Below are 19279 nucleotides of genomic sequence, written 5' to 3'. Positions count from 1 at the left end.
AACAGAAGCAGAAAAAGCATTTCTCTCTGGGTATAAACGAATTTCGATTGATTTGGAGAAGACGGTGACTTGAGCAGCCGCGCACGCCGCTCCGTGTTTACCTGTGACATTTGGGGCCTGAGGTTGATCTCCTTCAGGTTGATGGTGCGCGCTCTCAGGTTGTTGAGCAGCTGGCACAGCAGCACCCCGTCCCGCAGGGTCTGCGCCAGGTCGAACACCTGCGCCGTGGCCGCGGTCACCCGGTGGTTCTCCGGCAGCACCTTGCAGCCGATCAGCCACATCGCGCACTGCCTCCAGTACTCCATGTCGGCGGCGGGCGGACTCACAAACTTTGTCCGTGTTTGGGGTGCGCGCGCGGCATCGCGTGGGGCTGCTGCTGCTGCTGCTGCGCGCCGAGCCGTGCGCTGCGCTGCGCTGTGCGCTCCGCTCTCCTCTCCTCTCTCCGGCGTCGCCTCTGGAGGACGGAGCGCGCCGCTGCAGCTTAAACACACACAAACCCGCGGTCTGGGTGGACTTCCTCTTCCTCTTTCGTGAAATGAATCTCTTTATTTTTAATCATCACATGGAAAGTATTAAAGAAAACGCATGAAGTATGATGCTCAAATAGTTGATGGCCGGTCTATGCTGGATTAGGACTGATAAATGTTTGTTTAAGAAGGTGTATACTGATCTGGTGCTGCTCCATGCTGGTCAGATGTCAGCTTAAGGCTGAGTTGATGCCAGGATTTGCTTATTTGAAGTGGTTTATGCTACTTTATGGCTGCTCTAATGGGTGCTGATCTGAAGCTGCTCTGATGCTAAAGAACTATGTTGGTTTTAATGGTGTTCGGAGTTCATGAGAATGCTTCCTTGAAGTGATCTACACTGATCTGAGGCCACTTTTTTTTTTTTTTACACACATTTCAGTGTTTTAATGCACAAAGGAATTAACCAGATTGCCCCATCCCATCAGACAGCACGTCATCCATTTAGACAAGAAATGTAAAATATAGTCCAATTAACCAGAACAGCAATGAGAGCAAAACAAAAATAATAAAAATTGGTTTAAGTAACATGAAAATACGTTTGTAATTTGTTTCCAGTCCACAATCAAGAGTAAAGAATATCCAGTCATCAAAAGCCTATTATGTGCTGTGTCCATGAGTTTCACCGTTTCGGGGAAGATTTTATTCCTATCCAGAAACTGAAAGCCCCTCAGTAGCAGATTTCTCAAATCTGCATGTATATAATTTAGGAACGGTGTCCAAACTCTTAAAAATAATTGGTCTTTTCCCTTTACTGCAGCTTGTAACCTTTCATGAGGGAAGATATTAAAGATCTCCCAGTACCACAGAGTGGTATTAGGTAGAAATGTTTTGACCCAGTTGTGCAGGATACTATTCCCAGCAACTAGGAGTTTTTCAAAAACACTATAATGTGATGTAGAAAGATAGTCCCTATAGAAGGCCGAGAGGGAAAACCCCAGGGTCTTTCTCAATGTTCTTTTCAAATATCCTACTGACTTCTTTTGAAACAAGGGACCGAAATGTAGAAATCAGTCTGCATTCCCAAAAGCAGTGGAAATACGTCCCCCTCTCCAAGATGCATTTAGTGACGTGATCAATCTTATTTGAAATAACAGGAGTAACATGCGGGTGGTTGCATACTGACTTTCTCTAAATCAGTCACAAGTACCTAATCTGCCATATGATGCCTGCCAATCTTCCTCAATAAAATGACTGCTGAAGTCTTTTTCCCGTTGATGTCTAATAAATGATATGTAACAGATTATTTCTGCAACTAATAAGTAATCGCTTCAAATATGGTTGATTTGTTCATTATCCAAACCAGATAATCCTAATCCTGATCACTTTATGAAAATCACAGTCAACAAAGATTTGACACCACTGCTCGGCACTTGACCGATAAATTATTAAAATGACTGACATAGTTAAGTCTGATCAGTGGGTTGACTGAACTGAACTGATCAATGGGTTGACATCTCTGCATTTTTCTTATCATGGAGCTTGTTTTAGAAAACCTGCGCCTCACAGTTTACATTCCATGTGGATTACAAGCGGGTGACTGTATTCTCGGCTCTTTGTGGTATGTATGCTGACGGGCCAGGATCTCTATGCTTCGATGCAATCATAAGTAAGCTATCACTGGATTGAAAAGAATAAAGGGATCGTACAGAGGCAGTGAGACAAACGCTCTTCTGTCATGGGAATCCTGTAGATCGTCACCATTAGGCCTGTGGAATAAACACAGGAAGGAAACAAAGGGATCCTATCATGTTTGGACCGAAGGGAGGGGGAGACATTTGTTTCCTTTGACTGGGATCGAGCTTATTGAGACTCAATCTTAGTTTTTAAGAATCAGAATCAGCTTTAATGACCAAGTTTGTTCATGGCAAGCAATGGATTTGACTCCTATTTTCTGTTCAGCCTCTTAAAGAAAGGAAACGAACAGCAACAGGATAGAAAAGAGAGAAGCATCGGAATTACATTAGAGAATGATAATATATCAATGAGAAACATTCTGAAAAACAAAAAGTTACAATATATACAATTACATTAACATTCTAAAAACAGTATTAACATGGATGGAAGGAATTTGAAGAGTGTGTGTGCCGGGTGCTAGGGATCTAGCGATGTTGCCTGCCCACTTCCTGTCCCTGGACAAATACAGGTCTTGGATGGATGGAGGGCAGGTCGGCCCTATTATTCTCTCTGCAGACCTGACCATCCTTTGCAGCCTGAGCCTGTCCTGTTTGGTGGCCGATCCAAACCAGAGGACAGACTCCGTGATGGCAGAGTAAAATGTGATCAGCAGCTCCTTCCATGGCAGGTTAAACTTCCTGAGCTGTCACAGAAAGTACAACCTGGAATGGGCTTTTGTTTAACGGGGGAGTTTGCAGGTTCAAATTCCGCTGCTGACATGTCACCACTGTGTGTGTCAAGTGTTGCAGTCAAGACCACCTAGCCTGAGATGGAGACTGAGATCTTCAAAGACAAAGATCTTTAAAATGTGCTCCCACTCTTGAGTATCACATCACAATTCTCTAACCCCTTGACTCAGCTGCTCCCTGGGCGTCACACCATTACTCCAGTGCTGCTTTCCATACAGTTGACTGCAATATACTGCTTGACAGTCTCGATAAATGTTTTGGAATTTCTGGCACTGAATTGAACTATTTTGTCTCCTATCATAATTATTCAGATGGCATGTCTCTGTTTATCAGTGTCAGTGAATGACAACAGCGCCACATACTGTACCTGCTGAGAAATCTGGGCATAATTATGGGCTCAGATCTGAAATTCAACAATTATATTACGACTAACCAAATCAGCATTCTATCACCTGGAAATTATTGCAAGATTTTATGACCAAACCAGATCCAGAGAAAGTTGTTTATGCATTTATTTTTATTATTGTAGTGGTGCTTTACAGCTCTCAGTAGGGTGGAGCATATTACACCTGAACTTCAGTCTCTGCCCGGTGCTGCCTGTGTGTCAAAGGCTCCACTTAAAAAGCTTACTCCTTGTAGATAAATCTTTGAACCACCTCGGGTCATAATACATTTCAGATTTACTTTTAGGATAAAAAATCTCCAAAAAACATCTTTTTTAATGTGAAGTATGTAAAGATTTCTTTTAAATCAGGCCTTATCTTACTCTTATTTACTCAGACTTTCCAATAAACAATAGATTTTTCTCCATTCTATGCCTTTCCAAACTAATTTGTTTTAAAGTATTTGAAGTACGTACCAGGTAAAGCTCCACTAATTTCCTTTTGTTCGAAGTGGTGATATATGAAGAATTTTGCCTTACCTTTGTTAGTCGGAATAACAACAAACGCATTAGAGGTAGTAGTAGTAGAGGTGGTAGAAGTAGTTAGTAATTGTAATTTACGTGTAGTAGTATTACTTATAGTAGCAATATCAGTTGTAATAGTAGTGGCTGTAGCAGTAATAGTAGTAGAGGTAGTGCAATAGGAGTAATAGTTGTCATACTAGTAGTAGAATAAGTATTGTTGCTATTTTATATATCAGTGATGATTCTTAATGTATTAATGTTGAAGTTTTGGTTTCATTGTTGTAATTTATTTTAATTAGCGTTCGTCATTTATTTTTTCCACTTCCGGTAGTGGAAACAGGAAATGGAATCAGGAAAAAAAAAGAAGCTGAGCCGTCAAAACATAAACAGAGGAGCAACATTGTGCAGCTAGCTCACTTTATTCTCCCACTTTTACATGCACGCCTCCCTCATGTCGTGTGTTCTCCGCCAGAGGACTGCTTGTCGAGGCTCTTAGCCAGCGTGCCGAGCAGCGAGGTGGACAAAATAAATCTGCAGTAAAGATTAGGACGCCTCGTCGGGCCTTCGAGCGGAGGTAACGTTAGCATGCTAGTTAGCCACTCTGCACTGCTGGCTCGTGTTTAAACCAGGCCAGCCTTGGTTTCTGGTTTCTCAGCACAACTGACAGCCGTCGTTTGGTTTCTCAGTCGATCTGACAGCTGCATTTTCACGCTGCTCGGTCTGGCAGTGTGTTAGCCGCGCACATGCTAGCTAGCATTAGCAGTGGGCAATAACAGTTGCAGCTGTCGCAGTTTGACAGGACAATGCTCTAGTAAACATTTCAAAGAATCTTCGCCAGGCCTACGTGTCGCTCAGAAAGCGGAGTAGTTGGTGCACACTGCAGCAGTACAGCTGTGATTTTGCGAGTAAACTCTGGCTCGTTTGTGCAGTTTTGAGAGCTAGCAGGCAAACAGGTAACTTGTGCCCCACGGCACACAGTGCGACAGCTTGACAACAGCTGTGATATCTGCACACACGATCTGCTGCTGTTCTCATCGCTCCTCAGTCTGATAACTTTTGTTTTTGTGTTGGACACCGAAAGGTTTATACCTCGGCACAGGACAGAGAAGAAAGGATGGCTGAGGCTGACGGCAAATCCACTGTGCTTAACGGTGAAGGATCAGTGCTAGAAAATAACTTTCTGCTTATACTGACCATAATGAGAGCTGGGAGTTAAACCGGGGAATGTTTTGGTTTTGCCAGGTGCTTCAGATGAAAAGGAGCCTGGAGAAGATCAGCACAAGGAGGGAGATGCCTCTGGAAGCAAAGAGGGGCAGACATCCTCTCAAGATGGTAACTCAACAAGTCCCATAAAAACTTCTTCTATACCGCTTAATACTCTGCAGGGTTGCCAGTCCCAGTTTACTCGGAGCAAGGGATCTGTCACAAGTTCATCGCAGACAACTACAAACACTCAAACTCACACCTGGGAGCAATTTAGAGGCATCAGTTGTCCTCACATGCACGTTTTTGGACTGTTGGAGGAAACCAGAGTATGAGAATGAAACTCATCCTCGGTTGGGGAGAATGTGTAAACTGTTATTTCAACCTCGACCTTTTCACTTTGAGGCAAGAACACTAACCATTGCACCACATTGCAGCCCCAAAAACATACATTCATTACAATTATTTCCCACCATGCATCCCTTATTCTTATTTCCTTAAATTGTGCAAATATAATTTATACTGATGGTATTGTTTTGGCTTTTTCTTTAGATTTCCTAATCAGTTTATGGAATAATTCTTGCAGTCAGTGTGCACCTTTTGTTGAGACTCCCAGTGAGCAAATCACTACCTTAACCTCACGCTGGCCTTCTCTATTTCTGTAGCTCCCAAAGAAACTGCAGAGACGTCAGGAGATAAACCCATGCCAGATGTGGAAGGACAGACCGGCGCTAACAGAGAAGGAGAGGAGGACGAAGACACAGACAGCATGGACGGCAGCAGCCTCTACTCTTTGACTGAGGACGGAGAACGGGAGAGCGAGGGGGGGAGGCGAGAGAGGGTCAAGGAAAAGGAAAGTGGGAAAAGAGCTGCCAGGAAGAGGAACAGACCTGGCGTTGGCACCAACCACTCCTCCAGCTCTGACGACGACGACGAAGAAGAAGACCCAAAAGACGACGACGACGACGATGACGACGAGGCCATGGAAGCGTGGTTGGGAGCAGAGCTCTGCGACTTGCGTGGTCCTGTGTGGCGAGCGGTACCTTCGCTGCGCTCCAGGGAGATCGGCAGGGACTCGCACCAGTTTGTGAGGCGTGTATGTGGCGCCCGCGGTCTCGTGCAGAGGCTGGAGCTCCAAGGCCGCCTGGAGAGGCACACAGGCTGCGTCAACACATTGCACTTCAACCCTTCAGGCACGCGCCTGGCGTCGGGCAGCGACGACCTGAGAGTGGTGATCTGGGACTGGGCCGTCCGACGTGCTGAGCTGGAGTTTGACAGTGGGCACAAGAGCAACGTCTTTCAGGTGAGAGAGAACAGTCAGGCTGATGGCTGTCCAGAGTATTTTTTAATAAAAGTGGAAAAACAATTTTATCAGAATATGAGATTCACTTCATGTTTGGCCTCTTTTTTTTAATCAATAACGAACCTTCAAAATTCCACATTTTTATGTTTTAACAAACCTTTTATTTTCTGTAGTTTTAGTGCCTAAATACCTGATTGTGGAGACAAATAAGCATTTTACATCTTAAGGGATCTGAGCTTGCTTTTTATGCCGTCTGTTCCAAAAACAAAACAGAATGTGTTAACTTGCAAAAAAAAAAAAAAAATACCCAGTACAAGTGATAGTTCTTGTAGGGACCATAACCGTGCCTGAGAAAATGTTCAAATCAAATTATACTGTTCTTATTAGTTTGAAGTTAATCTGCACCAAACGTTTTTGCTTGATTTAGGCAAAGTTCCTGCCTCACAGCGGAGACTCCACGCTGGCCATGTGCGCCCGCGACGGTCAGATCAGGGTGGCCGAGCTTTCTGCCACGCAGCGCTGCAAGAACACGAAGCGGGTAGCCCAGCATAAAGGAGCAGCACACAAGGTGAGCGCCGCCTCGTAGAAAGAAAGCCCTTTTATCCTAACAGGAAGTTCACTCTCTCATCAGTGTGTGTGTTTCATCGGCTTTACAGCTCGCTCTTGAGCCAGATTCTCCCTGTTCCTTTCTGTCAGCCGGAGAGGACGCCGTGGTTTTTGGTATCGACCTCCGTTTAGACCGCCCCGCCAAGTAAGTTCAGTCTCCACCAGAGGCTGATCAGAGACACGGTGCTGTAGCTAATTCCTGCTCTTCCCCGTGTGTCTCCTCTCATCTGCCCCGCAGTAAACTCGTGGTTGTTAAAGAGGGTGATAAGAAAGTTGGGCTGTACACTATCTTTGTCAACCCAGCAAAGACTCACCACTTTGCTGTTGGGGGGAGAGATCAGTATGTGAGGTGAGGACCAGATATTCTGTCACACCACTGAGATCATTTCATGTCTGGCACTTAGTTGATTGGCTGTTTGTTTTTCTTTAGGATCTATGACCAGAGAAAGATTAATGAAAATGACAACAACGGCGTGCTGAAAAAGTTCTGTCCCTCACATCTGGTATCCAGCGAGTCGAAAACCAACATCACGTGTCTGGTGTACAGTCACGACGGCACAGGCAAGACAGCCCACTCCAGCTTTTCTGCGAACGTCTTCATCTGCTTCAGACCATTTCAATTCGTGCACACAGACAGACTTTTAACAACTCCGCAACATCATTTCCCTGCAAGCTTCCTCATCTGAGGAATGACTTTTAGAAACATCCATTGAAAATAACGAGGTATCCATTTGATGCTGGTTTGATTTATCGTCTTAAAATTTCACAAACTTCCCCTTTCTGCGCTGTCTGATGTAACCGCCGAGCAACACCATCAACACCCGGCTGAAACTTGTTTTTCTCTCACTGAATGAATTTCCTCCTTGTGCGTTGTCAGATTTCCTTCTATCTTCCTTCTTTGTCACAAATTATTTGACTTGCGATATTATTTAGGAAAAGCTTACCTCTTGAACTTAAATGCTGACTGACTCGCCTCAGTCTGCGGTTTGGATGCACAAAGATGAAAGCCATGCCTACATTTGAATTGTGGACAGTCCGTGTGTTTATTTTAAACGGCATATATTGATTAATCATCCAGCAAGTCATCCATGCAGCCACCTCAACTGACTCACGAGCAGCATTTTAGAGAATTTTAACCTCAGTCTGGTTTACACGTGATGTCTGAATCTCCAGTCAGCTTCTGCCTCTATCACTGAATGAAATGCTGTGATCTGTCATCTCTACAGAGCTCCTGGCCAGCTACAACGACGAAGACATCTACCTGTTTGACTCCAGCCACAGTGACGGCGCGGACTACCGCAGAAGATACAAGGGACACCGTAATAATGCCACAGGTAGGAAATCCAGCGTTGAAGTGGCAGCTTTCGCTTGCACCCTCATTTAAAAAAAGATGATAAAGAGATGGTTGATGGTGGTTCCTCCCCTCTCCCTCCCTCCGCCACAGTGAAGGGGGTGAACTTCTACGGACCCTGCAGTGAGTTTGTGGTCAGCGGCAGCGACTGTGGACACATCTACCTGTGGGACAAGTATTCTGCTCGGATCGTGCAGTTCATGGAGGGAGACAGAGGGGGAGTGGTGAGTCAGAGCTGCGTGAACTTCAGCTTGAGCCGGTAAAGAACATTTTCCGGCAGATCACCCGGCTGCAGTGAGTCCCCGAGCCGTAAATCACCATTTCTGTTCAGATTTACTCGTCACAATAAACTGGCTCTCTTGTGTTATGATAGAAATCCTGACCTTTCAGTGACTTCACGAATAGTCTTTGTCTCTTCCGCAGGTGAACTGTCTGGAGCCGCACCCTCACCTGCCTGGCATGGCCACCAGCGGGCTGGACCACGACATCAAACTGTGGGCCCCCACAGCCGAGACCCCCACCGGCCTGAAGGGGCTCAAAGAGGTATCCCGTCCCAGCTGCTGCTGTTCTTTTACCTGTGTATATATGTAAAGATTTAAAACAACACAATGAGGTGCACTTCAGGGAAAAAACCTTTTCTCGCGCTTGCTGAGACTTCCTGGTGTTGACGGCGGTGTTGCTGTTCTCACCAAGGTCATGAAGAAGAACAAGCGGGAACGCGACGAGGACAGCGTGCGTCACGGAGACCAGTACGACACCCAGCTGCTGTGGTTCCTGATGAGACACATGAGGAACAGAAGACCCCCGAGGGTGAGTTCACGAGCCGACAGGCGGCAGATCTTCCTCCAGGTCAAAGGATCTCACCCCTCCCCCTCCCCCTCCATCCTCCGTCCTCCATCCAGGCCCGTGAAGGCGCCGACGCAGACACAGACGAGTCCTGGAGTTCTCCAGATTCCTCGGACGAAGAGGAAGGAGGTCCAGATCACGTCCAGTGCATGTCGTCCTGAGCCACACACACAGACACACACACACACACACACACACACACTCGAATATTTGCACACATCCATACAGACACATACAGAAAACACACACAAACTCTTTATTGCCCTTGAATTGATGCACATAGGCAAGCACTATTGACACACTGGCACACTCGAACACTGAGGAGACAGATGACCTTTTTTGTTTTTCTCATCTACACACAAACATACATGCAGACACACACTCTTATTGAAACACTGTTGCTGCAGAGCGACAGATGCTTTATGTCTGGTTTTCCAGCAGTGTTCGAAAGGCAACTACAGACTTTGCAGCCACAACCACAATCCTGATTAGTTTTTCTTTTTTTTTTTTTCCTCTTTTTGATTTGTACGAAGAGGTCTAGTGAGTGCTCACATCCCTATAAACCACTCGGCTTGTCCGTACATCATCTATATCCTCTGGCCAGACCCACCACGATGTACTGCGCACGTATGGCAACCAGTACTTCCAGATCTGGGCTCCCTGCAGTAAAGCTATACATCACCAGCACACGATCCCTCCCTCTCTCTTAGTAACTCCTCCTCTGTGCTGATGAAGACGGGCTCAGACCCTCCAACCATCCCCTCAATGTGACTTCCTTTTTTTTTTTTTTTTTTTTTTTTTTTTTTTTTTTTAGAGAAAGGAGCGCCCTGAAGCGTCACCCCAGCTTCTCTAGAGTGTTTGTTTTGTTTTGGGTGGTTGCTGGCTTGAGCAGCTAGTGTTTATCACGTTTGCTCCCACAGAACTACTAAATCTGGACATGCTGCATTATCCGACGTGCTGCCGTCTAATTCTTCCTCTCCTCCCGTGTCCGTCAGCCTCTCCCATCACTTTGATTCAGGGATGCTTCAGTGTGAGACGCAGACAAAACGTGCACTGAGTGTGTGAGTTTGGGAGGAAGAACTGTTGTGTCGTTTAAGAATCCGGAGATTTTTTTTTTTCTTCTTCTTCTCCTTCTAAATCAGATCGTGAGGCGATTTCTTTGCTTCCACCAGCTTTTCCTCCGCCTCTTTCTTCCCCTTTGGCAGGAAATGGCAGACGACATTCAGCACGTGTACAGAAAACGTGGACTGACTTTTGGTTTGCGTCGCGGAGGGCGAACCGACCTGGATCAGTTGAAGCACTGCCTGTGAGCCGGCCAGTCAGATGGGAGTGTTAACTTGTTTCCGTGGTTCCTTCAAAGAGCGTCTCTGGTTTGTTTTTGAGTCGCAGAAAACGGGGAGTGAAGGCTAGCCTGGTCTGCTGCACAGCAAAGATCCTGGAAGCTCCCGTGGTTACACCGCATCAAGTGTGTTTAATCCACACAAAGATTGCTGTTTTTACAGATGGAATAGAGCGCAGCTGATCGCTAACTTTTCTCAATCTTCGTCAAGTTCAATGGTTTAATCCAACAGGTGTCCCCAAACAGGGCCGGGCTAGCTCGCTACCTCCTCTCTTGCATGTCTGCTTGGTTGTAGCTTCACGTTCAGTAGAAATTTACACAGCCTTGAATGCTCTCAGTTCACCCCCTTTTCAGTTTTTTTGGCAAAACAAGTGGGGGGGGGGGGCGGAAAAACAACAAGAAAACAAGATGAAACTCTGTGTGTGACACTCGAGCCAGGTCGGTGGGACGTCAGCAGCAGGTGAACCGCTCCATTCAGAGCCGCGGGGGGGTGGGGAACAACGAGGGGTGGGGGGTTCAATATGCTTGCCAGTCATTTGTTGTGTGAGAGCGATAAAGTCCAGCTTTTCTCATTTTCTATGAGAACTGTAGTTAGTTGAATTTATATGTACATATATAAATATATATTAAAAATGTAAAAAAAAAAAAAAAGAGGAAAAAAAAACAACTTTAGCAAATGCTGTTTGACTTGAGAAAAAAAAGAAAATATGTCAAAACATTTGATTGGTATTGATGCAGAGGTTTATATTCTATATGAGGATAAAGTACTTTTAAAATCCAGATGAAAAACTCTCAACATGACCGTTTCTGATTGGTTTTTCCTTCGATCACATCCTGCTGTCACTTAAAGTATTAAAGACTTTTTGTTTTGTTTATTCAAGAAGAAAAAAGCTTTTTCTTTCTCGGGTCTTAATCCATAATTTGACATCCAGATCCAGCAGCTGTTTTTGGCATCTTGTATACACAATATGGCTTTTGATGAATGATTTTCTCTTCCACCACTGCCTAATATTGCATTCTACCAGTTCAGTTGGAAATATGTACGATTCGTGCAATAAACAAAAAGACAGAGCTCTCCATGTTGTTTCATCGTCTCATTTGGTTGTTTGAAACTTTCCTTTTATCGTTTCCCAGCTCAGTTTAAAAAAAGGAGAAACTGTGTATTCTTGGCAACATTGTCCTAAAAATGTTTTTTCCAGACCTTTCTAAAGCCTTCCACTGCTCAGTTTGAAGTGTTGCCGCTTCCTGCTCATGATCCATTCATTAAACTCAGGTGTGCTGGAGCAGGTGAATCATGAAGGACCTGGCAATGCTTAGAGTGATGTGATTCAGTCTAACGATGATATACGCCTGAATTACAATTAAATTATTTAATGCCTATCAATTAAAACTGCCGCAGAAATGGAAAAGGTGTTTACTTCTACACTCAGGGTGATGAAGAAGGCAAACGATCTGCTAACTCTGAAGTGAAACTGCCTTTAATCAGCCATTTTCCCTAAAAAAAACAAAAAAAAAAAAAAAAAACAATTTTTGGAATGACCTGACCTCAGCGAGGAGCTGTATGGAAGCCTTTTGAAGTCAAATCACATCAAATTAAAATTACTGTTATTGTCTTTGTTATAAAGTTACATTTTCTACATGAATAGTTGGGTGAAGTGATTGTTACCAGACAAACAGTCAATGAATTTTCTCTTTTTCTAAACTCAAAATTCTAGAAAGTGTTTTTTCTTCAGGCTGATATAAAGTGGTTACAGAGCAGTCGCTCAAACATAAAAAAAAAAAAAAATCTTATTCATCTGAAGTCTACATACAGTGTTAGTGATATTTTTTTCCTCTCTGTGGTCCAGTGTGCTCCATTGAGATATTCTCTAAACCATCGGTGTGCCTCAATACACCCAGGCCTTGATTTGCTTGTGAGTTAACCGGATTCACCTGTTCAACCACTTGTTGAGTTTTTGTGTGGGTGTTTGAGGTCTTGAGATTGCAGACACACTGACTGAATGTTTCATGACACGAACTTGTTTGCAGTCGTTTGTTTTATTTACAAATCTTTTGAGTGAACTCAAACTCGTGCTGGCAGCGACAAAACATTCACACTTTCAGCAGCGAGTGTGTGCCGACGATCAGACAGTTCAGACGAAGGCTCTGGAGAAACGCAGGTGAAGTCCGTAAACCTGATTGCGGCGCAGAGCCGAGGATCTGCTCTGGTGTTTACAACAAAACCAGATCTCATTACAAAACACGGATGGCTCGCTCTCTTTCTCACGCACAATATATTCTTACAAAAACAGCACCTTAAGTAGAAAACCCAGAGGAAAAACACCCAGCAGCCCTTTTATCTGCTCACTCCACAGTTTTTAACTTCTTGAAGAAATGTTTTGGACAGAGCGTTGGCTACAGTCGGCTTCACTTCCCGCTCCGGCCTGAAGCCTCTGAGATATGATCCAACGTATTAAATACAGTCTGCTGGCATAAATATTAAAAGAGGCACCGTCATGGACTTTCTCTTGTTGCATTCACACACACCCACACAAACACACACATAAGAATGTTGCGGCACAGAAGCCAGAGTTCTTGGTTATTCCTTGTATTCCAGAAACTGCTGCAGTCGTTTCCGATGCTCCGCAGACATCTGAACAGCCCTGCCAGGCAGAGAAGAGACAAGTTAGGGTCAGGACGGAGGTTCGGTTGGCGTCCGGTACCGTCCAGTCGGGGGTCTCACTTTAAATGCTCCCCGAAGGTGGTGGTGATCCTGTAGATGGCGGTCTTCAGCGTGGCCCTGAGGGCGAAGCGCAGCGTCTTGTAGGTGGAGTCGCTCATGCTGCTGCTCAGACGGGCCGGCTTGCTGGAGGCGTGAGGCAGCTTGAAGTGTCGATCCACAGCCTGGGGAGGAAGACGACGCGACATTACTATTAACATCCTGTCATCTCGGTTCAACACCACACACACGACTTCACTTCAAGTTTCCATTTCTTTATTTCTGTTTTGTTCATTTATTTAGATTTCACAAATACAAACTGAAGCAACTTGGTGTCGATGATCTTCTACTTTGTACTTGAAAATGAGGAATTTAAGTATAGATTCAGTTGCTTTGCGAAAAAGAATGAACTGAGAAGACTCTTGATGACTCAGAGTAAAGGAAGAAAGCCCAAAGGCCAAGGGGCCCCGTTTACACCACAATGAGTTCAAGTGAAAACAGGAAACTTTGTGTTAACCGACACCCAAAAATGTAGCCAAAGAGGGTGCTGTGTGTGTGTGTGTCTGTGTGTGTGTGTGTGGTTTCATTACAAAAACAAACAGCAGCTCCAACATGTTAATCACAACATTAAAGCAATAACTTGCGTTGGAATCATCATCCTGATTATAATTTATTTGCCAATTGATTCTCTTTGAACATTTTTAAAGAATAATCAAACATATTTTCCATTTAAATTCCAGTGATGCCAAACTCACCTCTTGCAGGCCCAACATGCAGCTGAGGATGCTGGGTAATGTCGTCTGCACGACCCCGAACTGGTCTTCTGAGAAGGAAGCTTGGACGAGGTACGACAGCCCTTCGTTCACACGGAGACATTCGTCAACATGCTGCGTCAAACGTGCTGAACTGTCAGATCAAACCACGCGGTGTGTGTGTGTGTGTGTGTGTGTGTACCTTCTAGAGCCCAGATGTGAGCCTGGCTGTCGGCGAACAGAGCCTGACTGGAAGCTTCTGGGAGCTGCGGGACACACGAGGTCTCAGTTTGATCAATGACAAGCAGATTGACGCGTGATTGCTCGGTGAGGCGGCGCTACAGCATGCAGACCGACCAAACTAGTTTCTACACAGAAGAAGAAAAACACTGAAAAGATGTGAATGAAGGGAAAACTAGATTTTTCAAAGAGAAACAAAAACACCGGAGGATCTGTCAGTGCACACGTCACACGACTCCAAATTTGAGCTTTTAAGGTAATCAGCGGGAGTAACTGCAACAGAGACGGGTGGAAAGCAGCTACATTAGTAATGGCTGCAGCGGCCCGGGAGGTGAATTAGTGATGCAGACGCACGAGGTGAGAGAGAGAGAGAGAGAGAGCATGCCGCACATCCTTACCTTAGAAAACAAGTACATTATCAGCACCCGCTTTGCCAAGAAAGTTTTAACCTGAATGGGAAAATCAAGTGTTTTTTGGGTTTTAAAGTGGGAAAGAAAAGCAGACAGAAGCATTTCACACGTTCTCCTGTCTGAGGTAAATGTACAGAAGCTGATCTGCTCCAGATGAAGCGTCCTTCCTCCCTGAAATGTGTTGCACTTGTGTTGTATCATCTCTCAGCTACACCGTTTCTCCGCTGGAACTCTTCAGTATCAATTTAAAAAAACAAAAAAAAAAAAAAAAAAAAAAAAAAAAAAAACAGCACAAGGAGAAAGGCCCTCTGTGTCTGCGCCCTGCTCGAAAATGGCTTCAGTTTTCTTACCTGTTCTTTTCTGTTCTGGAGGAACTGAGTAACAAAACTGGGCTTGGACGGTTCCTGCTTCAGGTTGGGAACGGATGCAGGGGATGGAGGGAGGCTGCCGTTGGCCTGCGAGTCTGAACCACAACAAAAGGCTGGTACTTTAATGATTACTCCATTAGCAGGAGGTAAAAAGGCTTCTTAACCCAGAGAGACTTAAAACTCAGTGTCCCGCCATCACTACCTGTACAATCATTAGTTTTTAAATGCAATTTTGACCACTGCTTCAATGATTTCTAAGACACAGTATTCATCCACAGCTCCTCTCAGAGGACGTTCTCCCACCTGTGGAGGTGGACCAGAGTTTGGGTGCTCTCCTCATGACGTGGGGGCTCTGCACGCTGCCGTACCACGGCGAGCCCTGCTCCACCGGCGCCGTGAGTCGGCGCAGAGTGGGAGAGGCAAACGGACTGTCCAGGTCGGGAGTGAACGGGGCCGTCGGCGGGGTCAGAGGGCCGCCAGCGAAGGAGCGGGCGAACACCGAGGCTGGAGTCTTCAGAGGGAACGTCGGCTTTGGGCTCGTAAAACCTTCTGAACCGGAGCTTCCTGTAAGGAATCAGGAAGTAAGAAAACATATTTAGCTTCATTGTGGACAGATGGGTTTTAGCGCGCGCGCTCCAGTTGTTCACTCAAACAAAAATCTACCTGAAGACTCAGAAGAAGTCCTCTTCTCGCTCCCGCTCGACAGTGATTTGGCTCGGCCGTTGGTCGCCACAGTATCGTGATAAGCTACGAGCCTCTGGGTCAGATCAGTCAGGAGAGACAGGCACTCTTTACTGATGGCGTTCCAGTTGTGCGGGTGACCCCCTGAAAAGAAGAACAATAAAACATATCACCTCTGTTATGAGCTAAATGTACAAACAATTGAAAAAAATAATGTTTAACAGACCTGGCTGACTCAGACTGAAGACTTCACAGCGCCGCACAGGGGAGTGTTGAGACAACAGAGCCAAATCCTGCAGAGCCAGGAACTGAAAGATGAAGAAAGAGAGAGAGAGGAAAAAAAAAGAACATTCAGATAAGATTCCACCTCCAAAAAAGAGGAGGAAACTGGAGATCTGCATGTACATGTGGGTTTACAGACCTTTAATATCATTGTCTGGCTGTCAGTGAGAACTCTGGGTAAACACTGGAAGGCCTCCTCAGTAAAGGACGACTGCACGGGAAAACTGTACACCTGCAGAGGACAGGAGAGGATTCACCACTGATTGTTGTCAGGTTAAGTGCTTTTTCAGATCTGTGGATACTCTAAACCTTAACACTGCTGCCCCCTAGTGTCCATAAATAATTAAAACTGAAGAATGGCTCATCTAAAGACAGAACAAGACTGACATTCACACTGAGTCGACAGGTTCCGCTCCTCCTCAGTGCGACTCCCTGAGAGATGTAAAAACAAAAGACACACACCTCAGTGACAAAGATCCTGAAGAGCGTCAGCGTCATGTACTGCATGAAGAGGAAGAAGGTGGCGCTGAGCCAGAGGTGATAGAGCAGAGAGAGGTCCAGAAGTCCGGAGAAGCTGTCCAGAGTGTGAGCAGAGCTGCAGAGGGAGATCAAACATCCAGGTTTTTACAAGAGCACAAACTAAACATGAACGCTGAGAAAACGCACCAAGCCATGTGTACCTGTTCATCTGGAGACTGAGGGTTTTACAGATCCACACTCTTGGAATGTATCCTGTTTGCAATTGATGACAAATAAAATTAAATAATGACACTTAACAAGTCATTTGATGTTAGCCAGTGTTATTGAGTGACTTACCCAAGAAGAAATACACAACAATGTAGTTCCTGACAGAATAAAGTGCTTGAATGGCGCTACACTTTATAACCAGAGGAAGGGAACCCTTGAAGCGGAGGTATTTGTATTGCTGGAGGGAAAATAAATGAACCATTAACTCTAAGTACATTGCTGTTTTTGTTTTCCAATGTTTTAAACTACATGAATGTATTTACATTGGGTTCTGCTTTTGGTTTTTTTTTTTTGGTTTTATTTAATGGGAATAGAAATGGATAACCGGGCATGCATAGATTGATTTAGACTGTTTAATATTTGGAAAACACATGTCATCTTCAGTCAGACAAAGGGAAACTTTGACACCACCTACTTGAACAGTGGGGAAAGAGACGTAGTTCATGTTGTGCATCACACCCAGAACACTGTGAGAAAAACCAACAAAGGCTCCCGCCAGCAGGAGGATGAGCTGATACTCATTCAGACATATCTGAGGAGGACTGGGAGAGAGGACAAGAAAAAAAGAAGAAAAAATATTGCAGTTCTTAACAGACGTGAAGTGTGTGAACCTCAAAGTGACGTCTCCAGGTGGCGACTGCTTACCTATCAGTCTGTGCGCACGGGTAGCCGAGAGACTCGTATCTGAACCCAATGATGACGGCACAACACCACGCCACGATCATTCCCATGATGCAGTGCACCAAGGAGTTGGCCAGCTGGCGTGGGTGGAGCAGCTGACCCAACAGTGCGATCTTTGAACACGCCACAGTCGGGATAACTGAAAGGACAAAGACAAGCGCTGAAAAAGGTGTATGCGCTTCAAGCTTGCTGCTCTGCTTTGGTTTTCATTTTTTGTCCCCCACATAAATCTTTATTATTGAAAATTTGTTTTCTCATAAAGACAAATCAAAGCAGCAATGCCACTTGGGAAATGCCTTCATGGTATACTAGTCTTCAGAAACACATTTATACATTGTTTACAATCCATTTTCAGCCCGATTTAGTCCTGAAACACTGATGGAAAATCAATTTTGATTCTCACCTGTGTAACACTCAAAATCCAGGAAACCTATTATGAGGACAACGCCACACAGCAGGATCTGGGAGAAGATGGCACTGGCACTCGTAAGCAGTGACAGGCATTCTGGACAGTGGAAAAGCGCACGGTGAGATATGTAAAAATTCAAGTTGAGCATCACGGAGACCATGATGACCCACCTGATGTCGACTGGATGGGGTGGAAGAGGCTGAACTTGCTGAAGATCACAAAAACAGCTGTGGCGGGTGGCAACAGCAAAACAGACCAGGCAATGCTGGCAGCAGCTCTCCAACTAACCACCTGAGCAGGACAAATACATGAAATTCAGTTTAATGGGTGTGATTTGTCTTAATGTTGTCATAAAAATATCAGGAAAAGTGACATTCTAGTCTTGGTCAACTAAGCACATCACTCCTATTTTCACCCGAAAAAAAAATCTAAAAAGACAAAATAATTATGATTTTTTTTTTTGGACTTATTACAGTTTCCTGTGTTTTTAAAATATTTCCTTCCTGTGACCATCAGAATCTATGTAAATGATGCTTTGTTGCATTCTTCTGTCCACTCTTTCATACTTATAGTCACCATATTTGTACATATAAATATTAACATTTATTTGTTTTCAGCATTCTATCCTATGTACTACATCCTATTCTGTATAGAGCAATGCTCCAAAAACTTCCCCTTTGGTTTTGATAAGGTATTTTCTAAGATTCTAAGATAGATGGGTCACTTTCCTTTCACTCCTGTCAGGGTTCATTTTCTAAATGCAAATTGTAATACCCTTTCAAACCTGTTTATGTGCAATGTGTTGCTCAAGTTCATAAAGTAAATGTTAGGCAAGTATGATTTATGATTATTCTGTTCCATACAAAACCACTTGAAGCAATGTTATGGTTTCCTTTTATTCTGTTTTGTCTGAGCATGCTTTGTGAATGATGAAACACTTAAACCCTCAAGATTTATTAGTTTTATTAGTTCTACATTTCAAAAATGGAATAAACCAGTTCCTTATTTCCACAAGTAGTTCTGGGAATACTTTAAAATGCTCTTTAAAAGTATACACAACTCACAGCGACACAGCCGGTGTTGCGGTTCAACTGGATTCCCTGTTAGCTGGTGCCCTATTTCCGCTAGCGTACCATGTTGCTGTTAGTAACAATAGTTATTAACTCGACAGAAATCCGGAGCTGTTCTGATTAACCACATTCACAATACGGTTTCAAAGAGTCCTACCTTTTGTGAGTGTTTATCCTTGTTTTATGGATATGTGTGGGATTATTTCAGAAAGCTAAAGGACGCTAGTCACAAGTTCACAGGGAAATATTCTTATTCATAACACCAGTTAGCTGCACCGCTAAGGTGCACAGACAGAGTTCGCATTTTCACTAAAACAATCTATTTAATATCTATAATGAACAGCAGACTAACAAAACTAGATTAAAAACACTCACCTTGCGGATAAACCAGCAGCTCTGTTGAGTGGAAAGCATGTTTTCTGAAGGTAATCCACCGGATGAAATTGTCACTTTCTCATATCGCGCCACATGCATTCAAAGGACCGCTCGATAGGTG

At 44.5% G+C, this 19279-nt stretch overlaps 3 protein-coding genes across 7 annotated transcripts in view; 1 reads left to right on the top strand and 2 right to left on the bottom strand.

Moving 5' to 3' along the window:
- Positions 1-442, bottom strand: part of LOC115405824 (guanine nucleotide exchange factor VAV3-like) — a 47466-nt gene extending 47024 nt beyond the window's left edge. For all 3 annotated transcript variants that reach the window (XR_003933471.1, XM_030115555.1, XM_030115556.1), the window contains exon 1: positions 102-442. Coding sequence is in view for 2 of the 3 variants with exons in the window: in XM_030115555.1 (XP_029971415.1) it covers positions 102-305 (204 nt within the window). In the remaining variant the exon portion in view is untranslated. The remainder of the gene's footprint in view (positions 1-101) is intronic.
- Positions 443-4136: 3694 nt separating this feature from the next.
- Positions 4137-11517, top strand: dcaf8 (DDB1 and CUL4 associated factor 8). Of its 3 annotated transcripts, none has more exons than XM_030115558.1 (13): positions 4137-4371; positions 4879-4948; positions 5040-5129; positions 5666-6303; positions 6731-6871; positions 6960-7054; positions 7148-7258; positions 7340-7470; positions 8136-8243; positions 8354-8484; positions 8684-8803; positions 8954-9070; positions 9163-11517. In XM_030115558.1, the coding sequence occupies exons 2-13, from the start codon at positions 4912-4914 to the stop codon at positions 9265-9267; spliced, it is 1824 nt and encodes a 607-aa protein (XP_029971418.1). In that variant the 5' UTR covers positions 4137-4371; positions 4879-4911; the 3' UTR covers positions 9268-11517. The 3 variants fall into 3 exon arrangements, with proteins under 3 accessions (XP_029971418.1, XP_029971419.1, XP_029971420.1); XM_030115559.1 differs by having other exon boundaries at positions 4137-4372; positions 4874-4948; XM_030115560.1 differs by lacking the exon at positions 4137-4371 and adding an exon at positions 4513-4750.
- A 948-nt stretch (positions 11518-12465) lies between these two features.
- On the bottom strand, positions 12466-19276 carry ndc1 (NDC1 transmembrane nucleoporin). The gene is made up of 18 exons (XM_030115557.1): positions 19159-19276; positions 17884-18004; positions 17708-17809; positions 17269-17443; positions 17039-17165; positions 16693-16801; positions 16557-16608; positions 16339-16471; positions 16016-16108; positions 15821-15902; positions 15577-15738; positions 15217-15477; positions 14896-15008; positions 14534-14584; positions 14098-14161; positions 13899-13999; positions 13168-13328; positions 12466-13087 (listed from the first exon to the last, which is right to left on the bottom strand). The coding sequence occupies exons 1-18, from the start codon at positions 19255-19257 to the stop codon at positions 13024-13026; spliced, it is 2070 nt and encodes a 689-aa protein (XP_029971417.1). The 5' UTR covers positions 19258-19276; the 3' UTR covers positions 12466-13023.
- Between the last annotated feature and the right edge of the window lie 3 nt (positions 19277-19279).

The sequence above is a fragment of the Salarias fasciatus genome, chromosome 18, assembly GCF_902148845.1.
Source record: "Salarias fasciatus chromosome 18, fSalaFa1.1, whole genome shotgun sequence".
Lineage (NCBI taxonomy): Eukaryota > Metazoa > Chordata > Actinopteri > Blenniiformes > Blenniidae > Salarias > Salarias fasciatus.
Note: the sequence above shows the minus strand (reverse complement) of the source record. Positions and strands in the feature narration are given on the sequence as shown.